Source organism: Lolium rigidum, chromosome 4 (assembly GCF_022539505.1).
Source record: "Lolium rigidum isolate FL_2022 chromosome 4, APGP_CSIRO_Lrig_0.1, whole genome shotgun sequence".
NCBI lineage: Eukaryota > Viridiplantae > Streptophyta > Magnoliopsida > Poales > Poaceae > Lolium > Lolium rigidum.
In genome coordinates, this window is record NC_061511.1 from 150,566,233 (window position 1) to 150,583,889 (window position 17,657).

General features: G+C 52.4%; 3 protein-coding genes across 3 annotated transcripts; 2 read left to right on the forward strand and 1 right to left on the reverse strand.

Moving 5' to 3' along the window:
• The first annotated feature begins 3,682 nt into the window (after nt 1-3,682).
• On the forward strand, nt 3,683-6,872 carry LOC124708650 (molybdate-anion transporter-like). Its single transcript, XM_047240325.1, has 8 exons — nt 3,683-3,833; nt 3,968-4,112; nt 4,208-4,376; nt 5,251-5,521; nt 5,609-5,871; nt 5,961-6,173; nt 6,359-6,476; nt 6,587-6,872. Exons 1-8 carry the CDS (start codon nt 3,683-3,685, stop codon nt 6,628-6,630), a joined length of 1,374 nt encoding a protein of 457 aa, XP_047096281.1. The 3' UTR covers nt 6,631-6,872.
• Nucleotides 6,873-7,717: 845 nt separating this feature from the next.
• Nucleotides 7,718-10,609, reverse strand: LOC124647634 (mitochondrial import inner membrane translocase subunit TIM23-1-like). The gene is made up of 2 exons (XM_047187544.1): nt 10,596-10,609; nt 7,718-8,518 (listed from the first exon to the last, which is right to left on the reverse strand). Exons 1-2 carry the CDS (start codon nt 10,607-10,609, stop codon nt 7,804-7,806), a joined length of 729 nt encoding a protein of 242 aa, XP_047043500.1. The 3' UTR covers nt 7,718-7,803.
• A 2,825-nt stretch (nt 10,610-13,434) lies between these two features.
• Nucleotides 13,435-14,719, forward strand: LOC124647635. The gene has a single exon (XM_047187545.1). The coding sequence runs from the start codon at nt 13,435-13,437 to the stop codon at nt 14,605-14,607; it is 1,173 nt and encodes a 390-aa protein (XP_047043501.1). The 3' UTR covers nt 14,608-14,719.
• The last annotated feature ends 2,938 nt before the right edge of the window (nt 14,720-17,657 follow it).

Below are 17,657 nucleotides of genomic sequence, written 5' to 3' on the forward strand. Positions count from 1 at the left end.
TGCAGCTGATGCTTGTTCCGAGAAGCAAGATGACATTACCATTGTCATCGCGTTCATCATCTCGAGACTCCGCTAGCTGCCTGGCTAGCATGGACAAGCCTGAAAAATGAAGATGATGATGTAAGGGCATCTCCAACCGGGCGACCCATCCCGCGCCCGCGCGTCCGGATGGGTCCAGCCGGACAAAAACCCGGCCCAGCGCGCGGATCCATCCCTAAAACGGATGCCCGCCCGCGGCGTCCGGATCGACGCAAACCCGGCCCAAATCTTGGCCGGGTTTGCGTGGCCGCGGACGCGAAAGGCTGGTCGCTCGCGTCCGCCCCTTGTCCGCCTCTGGCCCGCGTGTCATAGGCATAAATAATATTTTTCATTAAATAGAACTCATTACAATTTTTTTTTAGCTACTACTTCTATCCTAAATACGTAAGGGGCCGGTGGCCTCGCCGGCGACTCCTCGCCGGCTCGCCGTCGGGGCCGTGGATTTCACTCGACGCGGGCGGCCTGTACGCGTGAGGATTCCACTCCAGCTTACTACGGGCTGGGTGGCGCGTCGGCGGCGGCGCGGGCCTCGGCAGCTTGGACGGAGGCCATCATCCTCCTCCTTTCCGTCCGCGCACCTCGGGCGCGCTCGCGCTCCGCCTCCTCGCGGCGGAATCATCCGCTTCCCGCATAGCTCCACCTCCCCGCAGAGCGGCGCGTTCCACGGCGGTGCGCGCCTCCGGGCGGACGCGGGCGGGTGCCCGGCCCTCGTGGATCTCCTGCCGCCGGCGCATGCGCTCTTGCCGGCCACGCTCCGCCGACGCAAGCATCCTCCCGGGCGCGCCGCTCGGGCGACGACATCCGGATGAGGTGACGGGCTGCTCGCATAGCGAGCAGCTCGTTCTTCCGGCCGAGGAGGTCGCCTAGCGGCGGCGGCCGGCCCGCCAGATGCCCTCGTGCTCCTTCGTCACGCGCGTGAGGTCGGCGAGACGCTCCTCGATGGCGGCGTTGATGTTCGCCAGCGCGAGGTCCTCCGCGGCGACGGGCTCCTCCGCGGCGGCCGCCCCCTCCTCCGCGGCCTCGTACCAGCCATCCGCGGTCTCGTGCCAGCCCTCCGCGGCCGCTTCCCCCATCTCCGCGTCACCGGCCTTCTTTGCCGCCGCCTCGGCAGCGACGCGGAGCGCCTCGTCGTCGGCGACCCACCGCGAGTCCGCGCGCTCCTCCTCGTCCGTCCGCGGGAACCTGGCCCGGGCGGCGAGGGAGAGCTTGGCTCATGTGGCCTGAAGGGTGCGCGGCATGGCGCCGGAGAAGGTGGAGGGGGAGAGAACGGTGATGCGTTCTGGGTGAGACCGCCGCCGTCTTTTATAGTCGGCGGTCTGGCGGGAAACTTGGGCGCGAGCGCGCGCCAATGGCGTTTTCGCGCGCGGGAACCTTGGTGTGCGCGGGATCTTTCCCGCGCGTTCCACCGCCCACCATGGCTGTCCCGTCGAGGCCTGCCATGGCGCAGCGCCGCGCAACGAAGACGAACCACGTGGCCTCTCTTTGGGTCGCCGCGTTGGGCGCCGCGTGCGACCCAAACGGACACGCGGACGCGGGGCGCTGTCCGCGTGTCCGGGCGGCCACGCAAACGGCCCAAAACAGACGGCCCAGCGCGTCCGTTTGGGTCGCCCGGTTGGAGATGCCCTAACTTCCAATTGGATGGATGAAGTTAAGAGGAAAATACCACGAGATGCGTCGTCGCCCCTCCCGGGAGTGCAGACCCGGGTTCTTGCTCCGGCATGTCATGCACGCGAAGTTTAGTTTGATGAGTTAATGATTCGGAAAAAAACTTAATATATTCTTAGATTGCCAATTGCAGCTAAAGCACACGATTTTTTTCTTCTCCGGAGCGTTGCCACCGGCCCACCGCTAGCTCCCCTGCCATCCGCCGGCCGCTGCGGCAGCAGGAGGTGGGGAACCTCGGATGTGGTGTTCGGTTTCGTAGGGTCTTCGAGTTCTTCATCTCAAGGAACATTGACGGAAATGAGAATAGAAGTCCTTCAACCCGCTCTAGATCGATGTTCTCTGTAGGACCATTGACGCGTTGGAGTTTGGAATCGATCGTCGGGCGTGGTAACTGTCTGTCTACGGCTTGGCGTTCTGTGGAGGGGATGATGTCACAGAGTAGTGGTTTCCTCAAGTTCTGCCTCCGATGAAGCTCGGGTACGGCTTCGTCGGGGAACTTGTGAGTTTTGTGTTTCCCATCTCTGTCTTGACGCGTTGGAGTTTGGAATCGATCGTCGGGCGTGGTAACTGTCTGTCTACGGCTTGGCGTTCTGTGGAGGGGATGATGTCACAGAGTAGTGGTGTCCTCAAGTTCTGCCTCCGATGAAGCTCGGGTACGGCTTCGTCGGGGAACTTGTGAGTTTTGTGTTTCCCATCTCTGTCTTGCTGGAGTTGGGATTATCTCCCGACTCATCTTGGTACTAGATTCTCGGGGACGGTGATCTCCCAAGATCGTGGTCACCGGCATCTTCCGGTCTACCTAGCCACTGCTTCTACAAACATCTAGATTTTTTCAAGCTTTATACGACTCGAGCTTCGCTATGCCGGAGGCCTAGGTGCGGCATCGAGTTTTGCCCACGACACGCCATCGAGAGATGCAGGAGGAAGATGGCGCTGAACTTTCTATGGACACGTGTTATGTTTCTTTTCTTGTTAGGATGTTCTTGCAAGGGCTGGTTTCAGATAATATATGGTCTTAGGCCTTTTCGCGAAACAAAAAAGCTTAGCATATGCTTGAGAACTTACAACAGTTGCATAATTAACAACCAGGTCCAACCTACTCTCATCCATCTCCGTGAGCTGCCTACATTTCTGAATTATCTTGCAGCAAAAGAACAAATTGATTGCCCCCATTGTCATCTAGCCGAGAGCACACTATTCGTCCATCTCATGTAGCTATACTAAATTTCACATAAAAAGAGGGTATACTGCAAAACAGTGAGTGTACAATCTACACTTTTTTCATTGTCGCTAATTTTAACACAAGTTCAAGCACTCAACAGTTCTACTGATTAGCATCTACTTTAAGTTTAAACATATTTTGAGAGCACAAGCTAATACAAGCTAGCTACTGGGTTTTACCAACTCTGTCATGTTTTACCAACTCCGATGTGGATGCGAACTTTTTGTTGTGTGGTAGGTACCTCTACGAGTCTAATCGGTCGAGGAACTGAAGCAACGTTCCAAAAGAAAAGCTTGCGGATGTTTCCCTTGCACCACATGGTCTGGAGCGGGAAGGGCTCACGCTCGAGATAGGAAGCAGAGGTGAAATTCTGATCATCTGTTCGTAACAAAATTCACATGATAGGCTCCGATGCTCACATCTACACATGCTTGAGAGTGCCTTTTTAGTAGGAATCTGGTCCAACTAGATTTGTTATTAGAATTTGATCTAAATAGATGGTTACCGTGTTTCTACGGTTGTAATTTGTACATGTATGTATGCGTTTCCCTTGTAGTGTCTATGAAAAAAACAGTGGAGTATAGAAAGTTTCAATTTTATAAGTTTTGAAAACAAGTTTGACATTTCCCGTGAACCAAGCTAGCGAATGAGACGCACGCCGTTGCGCGTATAAAATAAATCCAGTCCCCTTAAACAAACTGACCCAATCGCATTCGCCACTCCCCGAATCGCGATCCCCTCCGCACCGGCCCCGCCATGGAGGTGTTCTACTACCTCGTCTTCGGCGGCCTCGCCGCCGTCGTGGCGGCGCTGGAGCTCGGCAAGTCCGGGAAGGACCGCGTCGCCACCCCGACGGCCTTCAACTCCTTCAAGAACAACTACGTCCTCGTCTACTCCCTCATGATGTGTACGCGCGCGCCTAACCCCTCCCCTCCCCTCCCCTGCCCCTCCTAATTCGCCCAGATCTGAACTGCGGCGGCGCAATGCCGGCACGTTTCTGGGTTTTCCGGTGACTGAATCGTGCGTTCGTCTCTGGTGTAGCTGGGGACTGGCTCCAGGGGCCGTACGTGTACTACCTCTACAGCCAGTACGGGTTCGACAAGGGCGACATCGGCCGCCTCTTCATCGCCGGCTTCGGCTCCTCCATGCTCTTCGGCACCATCGTCGGATCACTCGCGGACAAGCAGTGCGTCTGCTCGTCCCTTCCTTTGGCGGAGCTGTGTTGATTTCGTCGGTAGGCACTGATGACTGACTGATGAGGTTTTGGGTGGTGATTCGCAGGGGAAGGAAGAGGGCGTGCATCACCTACTGCATCACCTACATTCTCAGCTGCATCACCAAGCACTCCCCGCAGTACAGGATTCTCATGATTGGCCGCGTGCTTGGAGGCATTGCAACATCGCTGCTCTTCTCAGCGTTCGAGTCGTGGCTCGTCGCAGAGCACAACAAGGTAAAAGAAACTCACTCCAGATCTGTGTGCCCATCAAACAATTGTGTTGTTCTGCTTCAGCTTTGTTCTGAAAATGGCCCTTGTGTCACCCCTTAATAAATACACTTTGGAAGTTTGGGTATTACCTTGCTTTTGATTGACTACGTATATCAGCTAAGCTGCGCACTGAAGCTTACGTATCTTAATGGATTATTAAGGAGAGTTCGCTGCTGGTAACTTGTATACAGTATGACCTTGAAGTATTAAAAACCTGAAGAGATCTGTATAGGAACACATTTATAGTGATGCACTGAAGTAGATTAGTTCAACATGCTAAATGGACCTAGATCTGAGGTATGCTTGTTGAATTCTTATCAGGTTTAACCTCCTTGCGCACATCCTGGCAGTAATCCAAGTTTCTTTCTATATATTTATGTGAATTTTAGTCCTTGTGTGGGCAGACACTGTCTTCCACTTTTCCTGTCACATGATCAGAAATAATAAAAAATGACCAGCAAGTAGAACTGTGGCAATGTTCAATTGAAGTTTTTCAGGACAACCCTGCCGAGAGTTAGCCATTAGCCTTAGAAATTGATTGTACGTACTCCCTCCTATCCATAATAAGTGTCGGTGCTTTAGTACTGATTTAGTACAAGCTTTGTACTAAATCACCGACACTTATTTTGGATCTGGGGGAGTACTAGATCACTAGTAGTTTATTGTGTCATGTTCCCTTGTTCAGTACAATCAGCTGTCCAATTTAGCTTATGAAACCATTGTGCTTTTATTGATTAATTAACTCGCCCAATTTCCTGAATGCCTTTGGGAACTCCTCTGTTGTATACATCCTTGATTATTGGCTGATAGTGTGTAAATCTAACTTGTGATTGTGCAGAGAGGTTTTGATCCGCAATGGTTATCGATAACATTCTCCAAGGCTATATTTCTTGGGAATGGCCTAGTTGCCATTGTCGCAGGACTATTTGCTAATCTGCTGGCTGATAACTTGGGTTTTGGCCCTGTCGCCCCATTTGATGCTGCTGCTTGCTTCCTAGCAATAGGTATGGCAATTATCTTATCGTCATGGGGTGAGAACTATGGAGATGCATCTGAGGGCAAGGACTTGATGGCCCAGTTCAAAGTTGCAGCTAAAGCCATTGCTTCTGGTAACTTTAGCATGTCCTGCTATTAGAAATGTCAATAATATTTTGAAATTGACAATGAGGATTGAGGGATTTGTCATGATATTTCAGATGAAAAGATTGCATTGCTTGGGGCCATACAGTCACTGTTTGAGGGTTCAATGTACACTTTTGTTTTCTTGTGGACTCCTGCTTTGAGCCCAAATGATGAAGAGATTCCTCATGGCTTCATATTTGCAACATTCATGCTTTCCTCGATGTTGGGGAGCTCAATTGCATCTCGTCTATTAGCTCGGAAGATGAAGGTTGAAGGCTATATGCAGATCGTGTTCTCAATATCAGCTTTCACTCTTTTCCTCCCTGTTGTTACCAATGTAAGCCTGCTATTCATAACCATTTTGGTTGTTTCCTTTTTTTTAATACTATGACCTAAATGTTACTGTTATCTATTTGTGCTCAACAGTTCATAGTACCTCCCTCAGAGAAAGGTAGCAGCATCTCATTTGGAGGCTGTCTACAGCTCCTTGGTTTCTGTATATTCGAGTCATGTGTTGGCATATTCTGGCCATCAATCATGAAGATGAGATCTCAATATATACCCGAGGAGGCGAGAAGCACTATCATGAATTTCTTCCGCATACCACTCAACCTGTTCGTATGTGTGGTGCTTTACAATGTAAGCAGCAAATCCTTCTTACTTTCAAGTTCAGTGTTCCTTTTTGTTAGTCTAGTACAATAACAGAAAAGACCATGTGCACTTCATTTCAAACAAGTACATGAAGAGAGAAAGATTCCAGTAGAACAAGCTAAACTGTCATTACTCATGCCAATAATGCTATTCCTATGAATTTTACTCTGCAGGTGAATGCCTTCCCAATCACTGTCATGTTTGGCATGTGTTCTATTTTCCTTTTCATCGCAGCAATTTTGCAGAGGCGGCTGATGGTTGTATCTGACCTTCACAGATCAATTAGTACTAGTACGTCATCTTCATTCATTTCAATTTTCATATCCAACAAATGTCATTTTCTTTCTTCGGATTAGATGCAGTCTTACTCAATTGCTAACCACAAGATCAAACTCCTGCAGAAGCCACAGAGATGACAGCAGAAGATGAGCCACTGAACCCTTAGAGTACACCAGAGAGGATGGGCGTGTACCGGACATTGAACTGTCTACAACTTCATCTGCTCTCCACTGGGCCGCTGAATAAGATGGAACCAGAATGCTGGAACAAAACCCTGTGTAGTTTGCTTCGTTAGGTGCTCACTGTATTCAGTTTTGTCAGGATAGAGCACACGGTACAGCATGTATTGAGCTACACACGGCACAGTAGAGCTTGTCATAGCACCAAATCTGTACTCGCCTTCCTTTCTTATACGTGCTAACAGGATCATATTTGTATTAAATACGACATGTCTCTTGAGTCATGATGAAAGCTATAGCCTGTACCATGTCCCACATTCTGGACGCTTGTGAAGGATTCTACTACTCCGTAGCAAGATGAGTTTCTGCTGATTGTCTCCTATCTTTTGTAGTCTCGGTAAAATGTGTACTGATTAGCAGTCCATTTTTACTTACAACCTAGTGATTACAATTACGCAACCATCTCAATGGAGTGGCTTACATCCTTCAAGGGAACATGAGCACAGCAATCAGCAGGCCACCAAAACAGCTCAACTGGTGGCAGAAGCAGAATTACCAGTGCTAGAATATTTTCATCGTATTCCTAAATCGGCAGAAGCAGAGCTATAAACAACCAGAAATGATAACACAGATACAGAAATCTGTATCTGCAAAGCATCATGATCTTAGGGTTAGGGTCAAAGTGAGTGCCAGATATTCAAAATGATCAGCCAAACTCCAGATATTCCAAATGATCTTAGCTTGTATTAACATGAGTTGCAAAAGACCACGGGAGCACAAAGCAGGGTCATCGCTAAAATCACAGGATCATCACAACATCAACTCGGAGGAACTTAAGATTTTTTTTGATTCACAAAGCCACATCAGAAGAGATACAAATGAACACATGAGACATGAGCATTCATGAAAACTTAGTAATCCACAGTGCAAACTCTCGGATAAACTCTCTTTGTTCAGCAACATCTAAAAAAACCGTATATTATTCTTGCGTCCAGCATGATGTTACATTGCAACACGGGTCAAAAATTTCCATTCCGATGACTAACATAGCATAGATATTATGAGCACCTGAGAATTACAAACGAACAAGGATTCATTCTTGGCGACGGATTGATCTGATCACCAGATCTGAGCGAACAGGAAGAGATACGGAGATGCAGTCATATTGCCGGTACATATCGCTTGGCGAGCTGCTTGCCAGCCAAGGCGGCCGCAGCGAGGACCCCGCCGACGGCGCCCGCGACGGCGGCGGATCGCGGCCCGTTGGCGGCGCGGAAGAGCGCGCCGGTGCCGAGCCCGGCGACGACGCTGTTGATCCAGTCGTCGCGGTCGCGCACCTCGACCATGCCGCTCTCCATCCCGGCGTACATCAGGCCGATGACCCCGACCCTGTTGCCGTAGCGGCGGCCGGAGCTGCCGCAGGCGTTGAGCAAGCGGTTGGCGCGGATCTTGGCGGTGTCCCCGGGCTCCGCGCCGGCGGCGGCCTGGCGGAGGCCGAGGGCGGCGCCGCCCACGGCGCCCGAGAGGTACCCGATGCCCGTGTAGTAGGTGAGGTTCTCGCCCCAGGAGCGGCGCTGCACCGCGGACTCCTCCTGGAAGAGGAACTCCGGCGACGTGGGCAGATCGTAGAGGTTCTTGTAGTTGTGGGGGACGTTGAGGTCCTGGTAGGGGTTGTACTTCCGGCGGCCGGGGACATGGTCGTCCTCGGCGTTTGATCCCGGTGGGAACATCCGCGGGTCGGCGGCGGCGGCGGCGGCGGTAGGGCTAGGGTTTGGGGTGTGGTCGGCGGTGAGACGCGCGGGGCAGGGGAAATTGGAGGAATGGAAGGAGTGCCGCTTTAGCTGTCTACCATTTGCGACGCGGTCCCTCCCGTGCCTGATATTTTCTTTCTTGGGCTATGGGCTAGAGGCCGGCCGCTCGAGGTTGCGAACAGTTTGTTGCTATCTTTAGAATTTGTTTATGCTTATGAAATGGTTTTCTTTCTGTGATAAACAATTTCTTTGCTCAGGTCACTGCAGCGACAAATGAGAGGAGTAACTCAATTTCTTTGGGAACACCAATATACGTGAGGAACTGAGGATGTACCTACGATACATCACACGCACACTATCACCACTGCACACTATGTCATATAAAGGTCGTTGAAAATCGGATTAGTGGAACTTTATGATGGACAAAGGGATTTTTCGAAACCAAATTTAACAAAACGTTAGTTACTGTAACTACATTATCTAGACAACACCATCCATGAAAAATGTAATCTCTCTTGGGAAAGTTATCCCAACTTTAATGAGACATAACATAGTGTCATATCTATGATTTATATTTGATCGATTGAGATACAAACACCCTTTTTGCAATTCAACATGTTTATATAATTTACATAGTGCTTTGTTGGACTAGACTACTCCAAAGGAAATTTAGGTTACCAAAAAGGTTAGATCCAGTGTTTCAAAAATAAATATACAAAAAAATAACCAAACAGGTTAGATCTAGTATTGGAGGTAAGAACATGTTGGTAGGAGGACCTTGAACATAGCCAAAGAACACCGCTATGACTGAAGTTTATACTATGTATTTACATCAACTATATTGAGTGGGTTTGTAACTTGTAAGGTCTTTACGCTTGGTGTTTTAATATATTTAATTCTCATACGAGAGGATGTACAATTTTCCCACATTCGAGATTATTTTTGCAATGCATGTTGAGTCTAACACATGTCGATAATAAATTATAAATAAATGCATCCATTAAGACGCGCAAGGTGAGTAGATGAATCATCATAAAATACAGTGTTTTATGAATTGTCATGCCATCGTGATATTTTTCTGAAAGAAATAGATCCCTCCAATTTCATTAACGAAACATAGCAGGGTTTTACAATGTTATTACATCACATTGTTTTTATGCATTGCCAACCAATCAATGTACGCAAGATCTAGGTATGAAACAAATAGCACAAATTACAAACTGTCACACAAACACCAAGGCCCCAAACCTTACCCGTACCTAGTCTAACCAAAGACCAGACACAAACATTCCTAACAAACTCTATCCACCGTCTATTCTTTGGGTTAGCGGAGCCGCGCCTTTCGAGGAATTGAATATGTCTTAGATCAACATCTTCACGAGCTGAGAACCAACCTGAGGTTGGATGGTTAGGAGGGTGGTTGTACCCCCAGCCCACCAGAGTTCAAATACCAGGTTTGACATCTGTATGTCTTATAAAGACGGAATATTCATTCAGTGGGAGGCGACGTTCCCATCGACAGCGAGGCGTCTGTGGTGACTTCGTCAATTTCAAGATCCAATCCGCCGGCTCGGTCTTCTGGAGGTGCTCATAGGGGTAGGGGTGAAGTAGCACCTTTTGCACTCTTTTTTTTTGAACTTAACTACTGTAGGGGAGCCCCCCACAGCCTTTTATTGCTTAAAAACAAATAAAGTATGTACAAAAGACTAAGAAAATATATACAAACAACTACCTACCTACTGATTACAACAAATTGTCAATCCATGATGACAAAAGACCTATAGAGCTCTCCTTTACCCTATGCTTAAGAAGGGTAACATCTGTAATGAAGCCAGTTTTCCAATTCCTGAAAGTTGGCTGTATGCCTTTAAAGATCTTATTATTTCTTTGTTTCCAAATATTCCAGCATGCAAGAATTATTACTTCTGTAAAACAGGGGCCTTTGAATCTTCTCTTAGTCTCTTTTAACATCTCTGGCCCAGAACCATGTACCCAATTAACTTGTAGATATATCCAAATTCTCACACTGAACATACACTCAAAAAATAAGTGTGACCAATCCTCCAATGCGTGGGTACTGCATAACACACAACTGTGGTCTGATGTGACATTCCAATGTCTTCTTCTAAGCATATCCTTTGTATTGATACGATCATGCACAATGAGCCAAGCAAAAAATTTATGCTTTGATGTACACTTACTCTTCCAGATCCATTGAGATGGAAAATGAGAGGGAATATGTTGGTAGGCTACACCTTTTGCACTCTTGGTATCTGCAATTCAACCTGATGGTAGAATGTTACCAAAACAAGCCCCAGTCTTCCAAATAGATAAGAAAATGGATGCTAAAAAAAAGCTTAACCGAGACTTTCCAAGGCCTTTGGAAACTGAGCACCCAAAGCCCCGAATCGGACATCGATCTAGGTTAGGTGAGTGTAAAGCGCATTCAAAAACTGACAAAACATACTACCCTCATAATATAATGCAAATATGTCGATCTATGCTCTCATAAACGGCACAAAACATACCGAGACTATATCTAACAACGGGGCCTTGAAAAAAGGTGATCTATGGGACAAGGCGTTTGTGACCCGATCTCACACTACTAGGAAAAGGGCAATCAGTGGCGCACCACTTTTACCCATCAGTGGCGCACTACTGGTGCGCCACTGTTATCACGCCACTGCTAACTTTTAGTAGTGGCGCACTAGTGGTGCGCCATTGCTATTTGGCTTAGCGGTGGCGCACCAGGTAGTGCGCCACTACTAGCTTCATGGTGCGCCACTCCTAAACGTCTGAGGTGCGCCACTGGATAGAAAAAAGGTGCGCCACTACTAAAATTTGAAATTTCTAGATCTGGATCTGGATCTGGATCTGGATCGGATCTGGATCTGGATCTGGCACATTTCGTTTCGAATTTTTTTGCCTCGTTATTTTTTCTCGTTCTTGTTGCTAGAATTATTTTTGCAATGTTCATTCTCATTTTTCTTAGCCTAGCCGCCGGTGGTGATGGATGAGGGACGTAGGAGAGGTGAAGAGAGGTGAGGAGATGTAGGTGAGGACGAAGGCCAGAGGTAATGGAGGCTAGAGGGTCGCCTGAGGGTCGTCGGAGAGTAAGGTCACCGGAGCTCGCCGGAAAGTAAGGTCACCGGAGCTCGACATAGTGGAGGAGGTTGCCGGAGTGAAAGGAGGAGAGGAGAGGAGGAGGTCGCCGGAGTGAAAGGAGGAGAGGAGAGGAGGAGGTCGCCGGAGTGAAAGGAGGAGAGGAGAGGAGGAGGTCGCCGGAGTGAAAGGAGGAGAGGAGAGGAGGAGGGCGGGAGGAGGAGAGGAGAATGAAAGCGAGGAGGAGGAGGGAGGAGGGAGGAGGGGGTTAAGTGGCCGGCTCCTCCATTTTGAAATTCGTGGGCGGGAAGCTTAGCGGTGGCGCACCAAGGCATGGGTGCGCCACCGCTATTTTTTTTCTATTTTTTGCCCAAAATCTAAAACACTGAAAAAAGTCCTGTTTCTGTTTTGAATTTGACGAATCCATTTTTTCTCCAAACGGCCGTAGGCCGTTGAATTCGAATAGGAAATTTCGAGTAGATCGATTTTGATATAAAAAAGTTTTTCATCGGAGGTCGTATGCAACCAGAAATCCCGTTTTACCGAAACATGACGCCATTTTGCATAATATATCAAAATTCATTTTTTTCAATTTTCACTAAACCTAGATGACATATTACATGGGCATTTCAAAGGATTTAGTTTTTTGAATTTTTTATCTATTTCTTTTATTTTTTGCAAACTCCAAAAGGCGATCCACGGGGGGGTGTGGAAATGTTTGGGCACTACTAAGGGATGCCCAAACATTTCCATCCTCCCCTTTACATACTAATGGCGCACCATATAGAGGTGCGCCACTGCTACAAAAAATAGCTGTGGCGCACCTCTACACGGTGCGCCATTGCTATGTATAAGGCTGGGTCAAACCCATGGTCAAACTTAGTGGTGGCGCACCGCGGAGAGGTGCGCCACTACTACATTTTTAATAGTGGCCCACCACTTTCCGGTGCGCCACTGCTAAGTAGTAGTGGCGCACTGCCCTCTTGGTGCGCCACTAACACCCATCTTACGGCTAGGCTTTTTCCTAGTAGTGTCATATGCTCGTTGTTGAATAAAAAAATAAAAAAAATAGTAAATAAATTTAAAAAATTCTGAATTTTTTCTACAATGAACATGAACAAATCAGAGTGATGTAAGCAACAAATCTAGATGTTTCAAACAACACCGTATTTTGTCTTTTTTGCATAGAGCATAACATATATCTTTTCTTGGAGATTTTTGGTGTGCAGCTAGAATACTTGTTCATGTTCATTGTACAAAAATTTCAGATTTCTTAAAATTGATTTGCTATTTTTTAATTTTTTATTCAACCGGAAGCATATGCACTCGGTTGAGAACTGGGTTTTCGGTGATCTATGCTCTCATGAACGGCACAAAACATGCAGTTGGTAGAACCGTCCCACCCTCGTGATATAATGCAAAACATGTCGATAATACATTGTAGACATACTTCCACTGAGCTACACAAGGCGAGTAGATGAATCATCATAAAATACTAGAGTGTTTATGAACCCTCGTGATGTAATGCAAATCGCGTCATGCCCTCGTGATACAACGACAATTAAAACTTTTGATCGTGTCCAGTGGGCTCCCGACTCGCTCGTCGCTCGCACGACGAGTCACGCGGTACCGACACCGTCAACGTGCTCCGCCCCCGTCCACCGTGTGCAGATCTCTTCGCCGGCACCGCAACAAAACACCAAAAAGCCGTGGGACTAGCCGTCACAGAGAACACGTACGCCGCTTCCTAGGAAACTTCCGCATCGGGTTCACTTCACACACTGACCCGACCTGAATAATCTCCCAATTCCAATTTGCGAGATTTCGCTTTAATTTCCTCTGCATTCTTAGCGTCAAAGCCAGGCGATCCCAAACTTGCTCAACAGCCCACCGTACATGGTCTCTCCATCTCCTCCTCGCCGCCGCGTTCGTTCCACCATGGCGTGCGGCGAGGAGTGGCCTTCGCTGCCCGCCGACCTCCTGCTCACCGTCTTCGCGCTGCTCCCCTCCGACGCCGACCGCGTCCGCTTCCGCGCCGTCTGCGCGCGCTGGGCCGCCGCGTCGGCCACCTGGCGCCCGCGCCCGTGGCTCGTCGGCTCCCGCACCGACCGCTCCGGCCAGGGCGCCGCCATGTCCTCCTTCTGGCTCTCCCAGGCCGGCGGCCTCGTCCCGTTCGCCGCCGCCGCCGTGCCGCCCGGCCTCGAGTACCTCTCCGCCTCCCACGGCTACCTCGCGCTCTCCGACCCCGCCGCCGCGCCCAAGGCCGTCACGCTCCTCAACCCCGCCACCGGCCGCCGCGTCCCGCTCCCGCCCATCGCCTTCTTCAAGCGCTGGCACGACGTCGCCACCCTCGTGCTCTCCGCCGACCCCGCCGCGGGCGCCGCCTGGGCCGCGCTCGCCGCCGGGTTCCCCACCAACTGCCTCGCCTACTACAGCTCCGCCGCGGGAGCCTGGACGCCCCTCCGCTTCAGCGCGGCCGGGTACGCCGGCGTCGAGCACCACGCGGGCCGCTTCTACGTCGCCTTCAGGAACCGGATCTGCGTCCTCCACGACCCCGGCTGCGGCGCGCCCCCCGCCGTAATCCCCCTCGAGCACGCCGACGGCGACGGCGCCGGCAGATCTGACGACGAGGATGGCCCGGGAGACGGGAGGCGCGTCGCCGTCGACACGCATCTGGTGGAGTGCGACGGCGACCTGCTGCACGTGTCGGTGCGGGACGAGGCGGGGTACAGCTCGGACGACGACGTGGCCGTCGACGGCGACGGGAGCAGCACCGACAGCGGCGGCGGGAAGCGCGTGGTCGAGCTGCACAGGGTGGAGCTGGTCGGGGACGCCGCGGTGCGGCTGGTGCCAGTGGAGGACCTCGGCCGGCACGCGCTGTTCCTGGGCCGGAACCGCGCGTTCGCGCTCTCCAAGGCGGAGTTCCCGGCGTGCCGCGTCAACTGCGTCTACCTCCTGGACAGGCAGGGCCACCCCGACGGGGTCGTCAGGGTCCTGGACATGGACGGCCAGTGGGCGCGCCGCGAGGAGACCATCTACCCCGACGACGGCCGTCGAGGGTCCCCGTCGGCAGGATGGGCGCGCCGTGGTTGGTTCCTCCCAAGCTACTAGGGGCTCGTTTCAGCATTTTTATGCATTCAAAATCTCGGAATGTTTCTTTCCCTTGTTTTTTCGGTGAGGATTATGCTCCTTAAGCATATCGTTATCACATGGATCTATTGACTAAATCGTTAAAAAACAAATGGAGTATAATAATGTTCTTTTGATGAATCATTGCAACAAACTGTTTTTTTAGGCCTTTTGGGTTTCACAGGTTCCGGAGGGATCGTGCTTGGGAAAATCACTAGTGTCACTTAGGGCATCTCCAACCGGGCGACCCAAATGGACGCATCTGGACGTCCGTTTGGGTCGTCTCCCGGACACGCGGATACGCACGGATGGTCATGACGCATTTTATTCCCCAACGCTGTTGCGACCCAAATTATTGTTCCTTGTTCTTCTTCCCAACTAGTACTAGTTGCCAAGCACGGCTCCGTCGGTCCTCGCCTCGGTCCCCGTCGCCCGGATGGCCGGATGGAGGCTGCTGCCCGTCCGCTCCGCCGGGTTGGAGCTTGTGCGCCGGAAGAGAGGTGGAGGGCGCCCGGCGGAGCTGCAATGGCGCACGGCTGCGTAGCGACGCGAGCGAAGCCGCCGCAGCGCGGGGCGGCCGGCTCCAACCGGCGTGACGAGCGGCCGGCGTCGAGGCGCGCACGCCAACGCCCGTGGCTCGCCCGGCCCGGCGACTTCGCGCCCGCCCCCGCCCCGGGCATCTCCACCGGCCGGATAGGCGCCCTCGCCCGCGGCCCGAGAGGTGCGGCCGGATAGGCGCCCGCGCGGCCAAGACGGCGAGCTCCCGCGCGGCCGGGACGCAAGCTCCCGCGCGGCCGGAGAGCCCCCGCCGCGTGCGCGCACGGCCAGCTTCGGCCCCGCCCTTGCCCGCGCCGGCGCCGCGCCGTGCTCCGTCGCGGCGAGCTCCGCCCGCCCGTGGCCGACGCGGGCCGGCGCCGTCCCCGCCCGTGCCCGCCCGCTCGCGTGCTCGTCGCGGCGAGCTCCGCCCCGCCCGTGCTCGCGCCCGTCGCGGCGAGCTCCGCCCTCGCCCGTGGCTCGCGCGGTCGGCGCCCGTGCCCGCGCTCCGTCGCGGCGAGCTCCGCCCACGGCGGCGTGGCAAGCGGCCGGCGTCCGTTCCCGCGCCCGTGCTCGCGGCGAGCTCCGCCCATGACCGCGCCCTTGGTCGTTGCCTTGCGCGTCGTCGTCGGCGAGGTTTGTCGCCGGAGCTCTTTTGGGAGCGGCGACTTCCGGCATGAGTGAAAAAAGTGGAGGAGTCGGCGCCGGGGTACGCCATGCCCGTGCAACGGCGGCAGTTGGTCGGCCGGCCAAACTCCGGTGGCTATTTCGGCCATCTCCATGGGAAAAAGAGAGAGAGGAGAGAGAAGATGTGGGGTCGGGCGGATAAAACGGATGTCCGGAGTTGCCCGCAGTCGTCCGGGAGGACGCAAAAGCCTCCCAAATTTGTGTCAGTTTTGGGTCGTGCCGGACCTCACGGACCGTCCGTTTTGCATTTGGATCCGCGCGTTGGGACAGGTTTTAACCAAAACGGACGCACATGGACGTTTTGCGTCCCCGCGTTGGAGATGCCCTTAGAGCATCTCCAGTTGTGTCCCCCAAACCGTCCCCCAAAACGATTTGGGGCGCTGGACAAAAAAAGCGTTCCAGCCGCGTCCCCCAAAGCCCATTTTTGTCCGGCGCGCTCCGATACGGTGTCCGACGCCCCGAGCCCGTCCCCGTCCCACAGGGGACGCTCCGGGGACGCCGGACACAACGAAAAGCGAGGCGGGCTCCCACATGTCGGCGACTATTTGCATAAACCGTTGGTTCGCGCCTCTTTTCTCGTCGCTCCTTCCTTCCCGCGCCTCCCACCCCACCGCCGCCGCTGGATTTCCCGGCCGTTTGGGCGTCCGATCCGTGCTGCGAGTCAGCACCGTTGTCGCGGCCGGGGCTCCCGCCGGTCGTGCCGCCGCCGCCGCGTCGCCGGCGCCTCCCGAACGCGCCGTCAAATCCGCCCCACCTCCGCGCACGTAAGGTGCTCGACGACTTGCCGTGTAGGCGCGATTGGTCGCTCGTTTGTTGCGTCGTCTCGCCTCGGCGCAATTTTAACCATTGATTTTGCTTTAGCCATGGACAGCGACGATGAGATGGTTGCCCTGCTGCTGGAGGACGAGCAAGCGTTCGACGACGACCTGCGGGAGCATTTGCTGATCATTTAGCCCTTTTTATTATATTTGATTACTTGTTTTATTGTTTATTGTAATTTAATTTGAAAACAATCCTTGAAAACATTTTTTTCATATGCTACATTTGATATAAATGGTTTATGTGTTAAAAAAATTATTTTAAATGTTTGGGGGCGGCGTTTGGGGGACGCGGCTGGGGAGCGACGTCCCCCAAACGCGGCACGAACAAAACACGTCCCCCAAACGCTCAATCCGGCGCGGTTTGGGGAACGGTTTGGGGGACGCGACTGGAGATGCTCTTACAAGTGGGTTCAAGTGGGACTCTTCATTATGTGGGCCCCACCTGGCCCCACTTGTAAGTGACTCAAAGTCAGTGACTTTGTGGGCTGGCAAAGTCACTGAAAATTCCATACAACTTGAGAAGTGTATTAACCAACCTTAGAGCATCTCCACCGATGTCCCCCATAACGGACCGGTAGCGAAAATGGCTCACACCGGCGCGCTCCAAATAGTGCCGGCACTTTTCCGAGCACAATAGAAACGCCGGCAACCCCGTGCCCGCCTCTTGGCCATGGGCCCGAATCGGGCGCGCCGGCGCCTCGCGAGGCTGGAAATTTTGGGTGTGGGAGCCGCTTGTCAGCCACACATCTCCAAAATATACATCTTCTCCCCCAAAACCCTATCCCCTCCGCCGCTCATTTCTCCAGCCTGCGAGATGCGTCGGCGTCTCCCCCGGCACCCTCCACGTTCATGTCTCCGCCGGCACCCTCCACATTCATCTCTCCGTCGGCACTGTCGACGTTCATGCCTCCTCCCGTGACCGTGGATCCTGTTGCAGCGACGGAGCTGCCGCCGGGGCTCGCCGCCGATGAGGAAGTCGTCAAGGTTGAG

Coding starts and splice junctions, on each gene's coding strand:
- LOC124708650 (XM_047240325.1), top strand. CDS start 3,683: ATGGAGGTGTTCTACTACCTCGTCTTCGGCGGCCTCGCCGCCGTCGTG. Junction 4,377..5,250: donor TCGTCGCAGAGCACAACAAG/GTAAAAGAAACT, acceptor GTGATTGTGCAG/AGAGGTTTTGATCCGCAATG. Junction 5,522..5,608: donor AGCTAAAGCCATTGCTTCTG/GTAACTTTAGCA, acceptor ATGATATTTCAG/ATGAAAAGATTGCATTGCTT.
- LOC124647635 (XM_047187545.1), top strand. CDS start 13,435: ATGGCGTGCGGCGAGGAGTGGCCTTCGCTGCCCGCCGACCTCCTGCTC.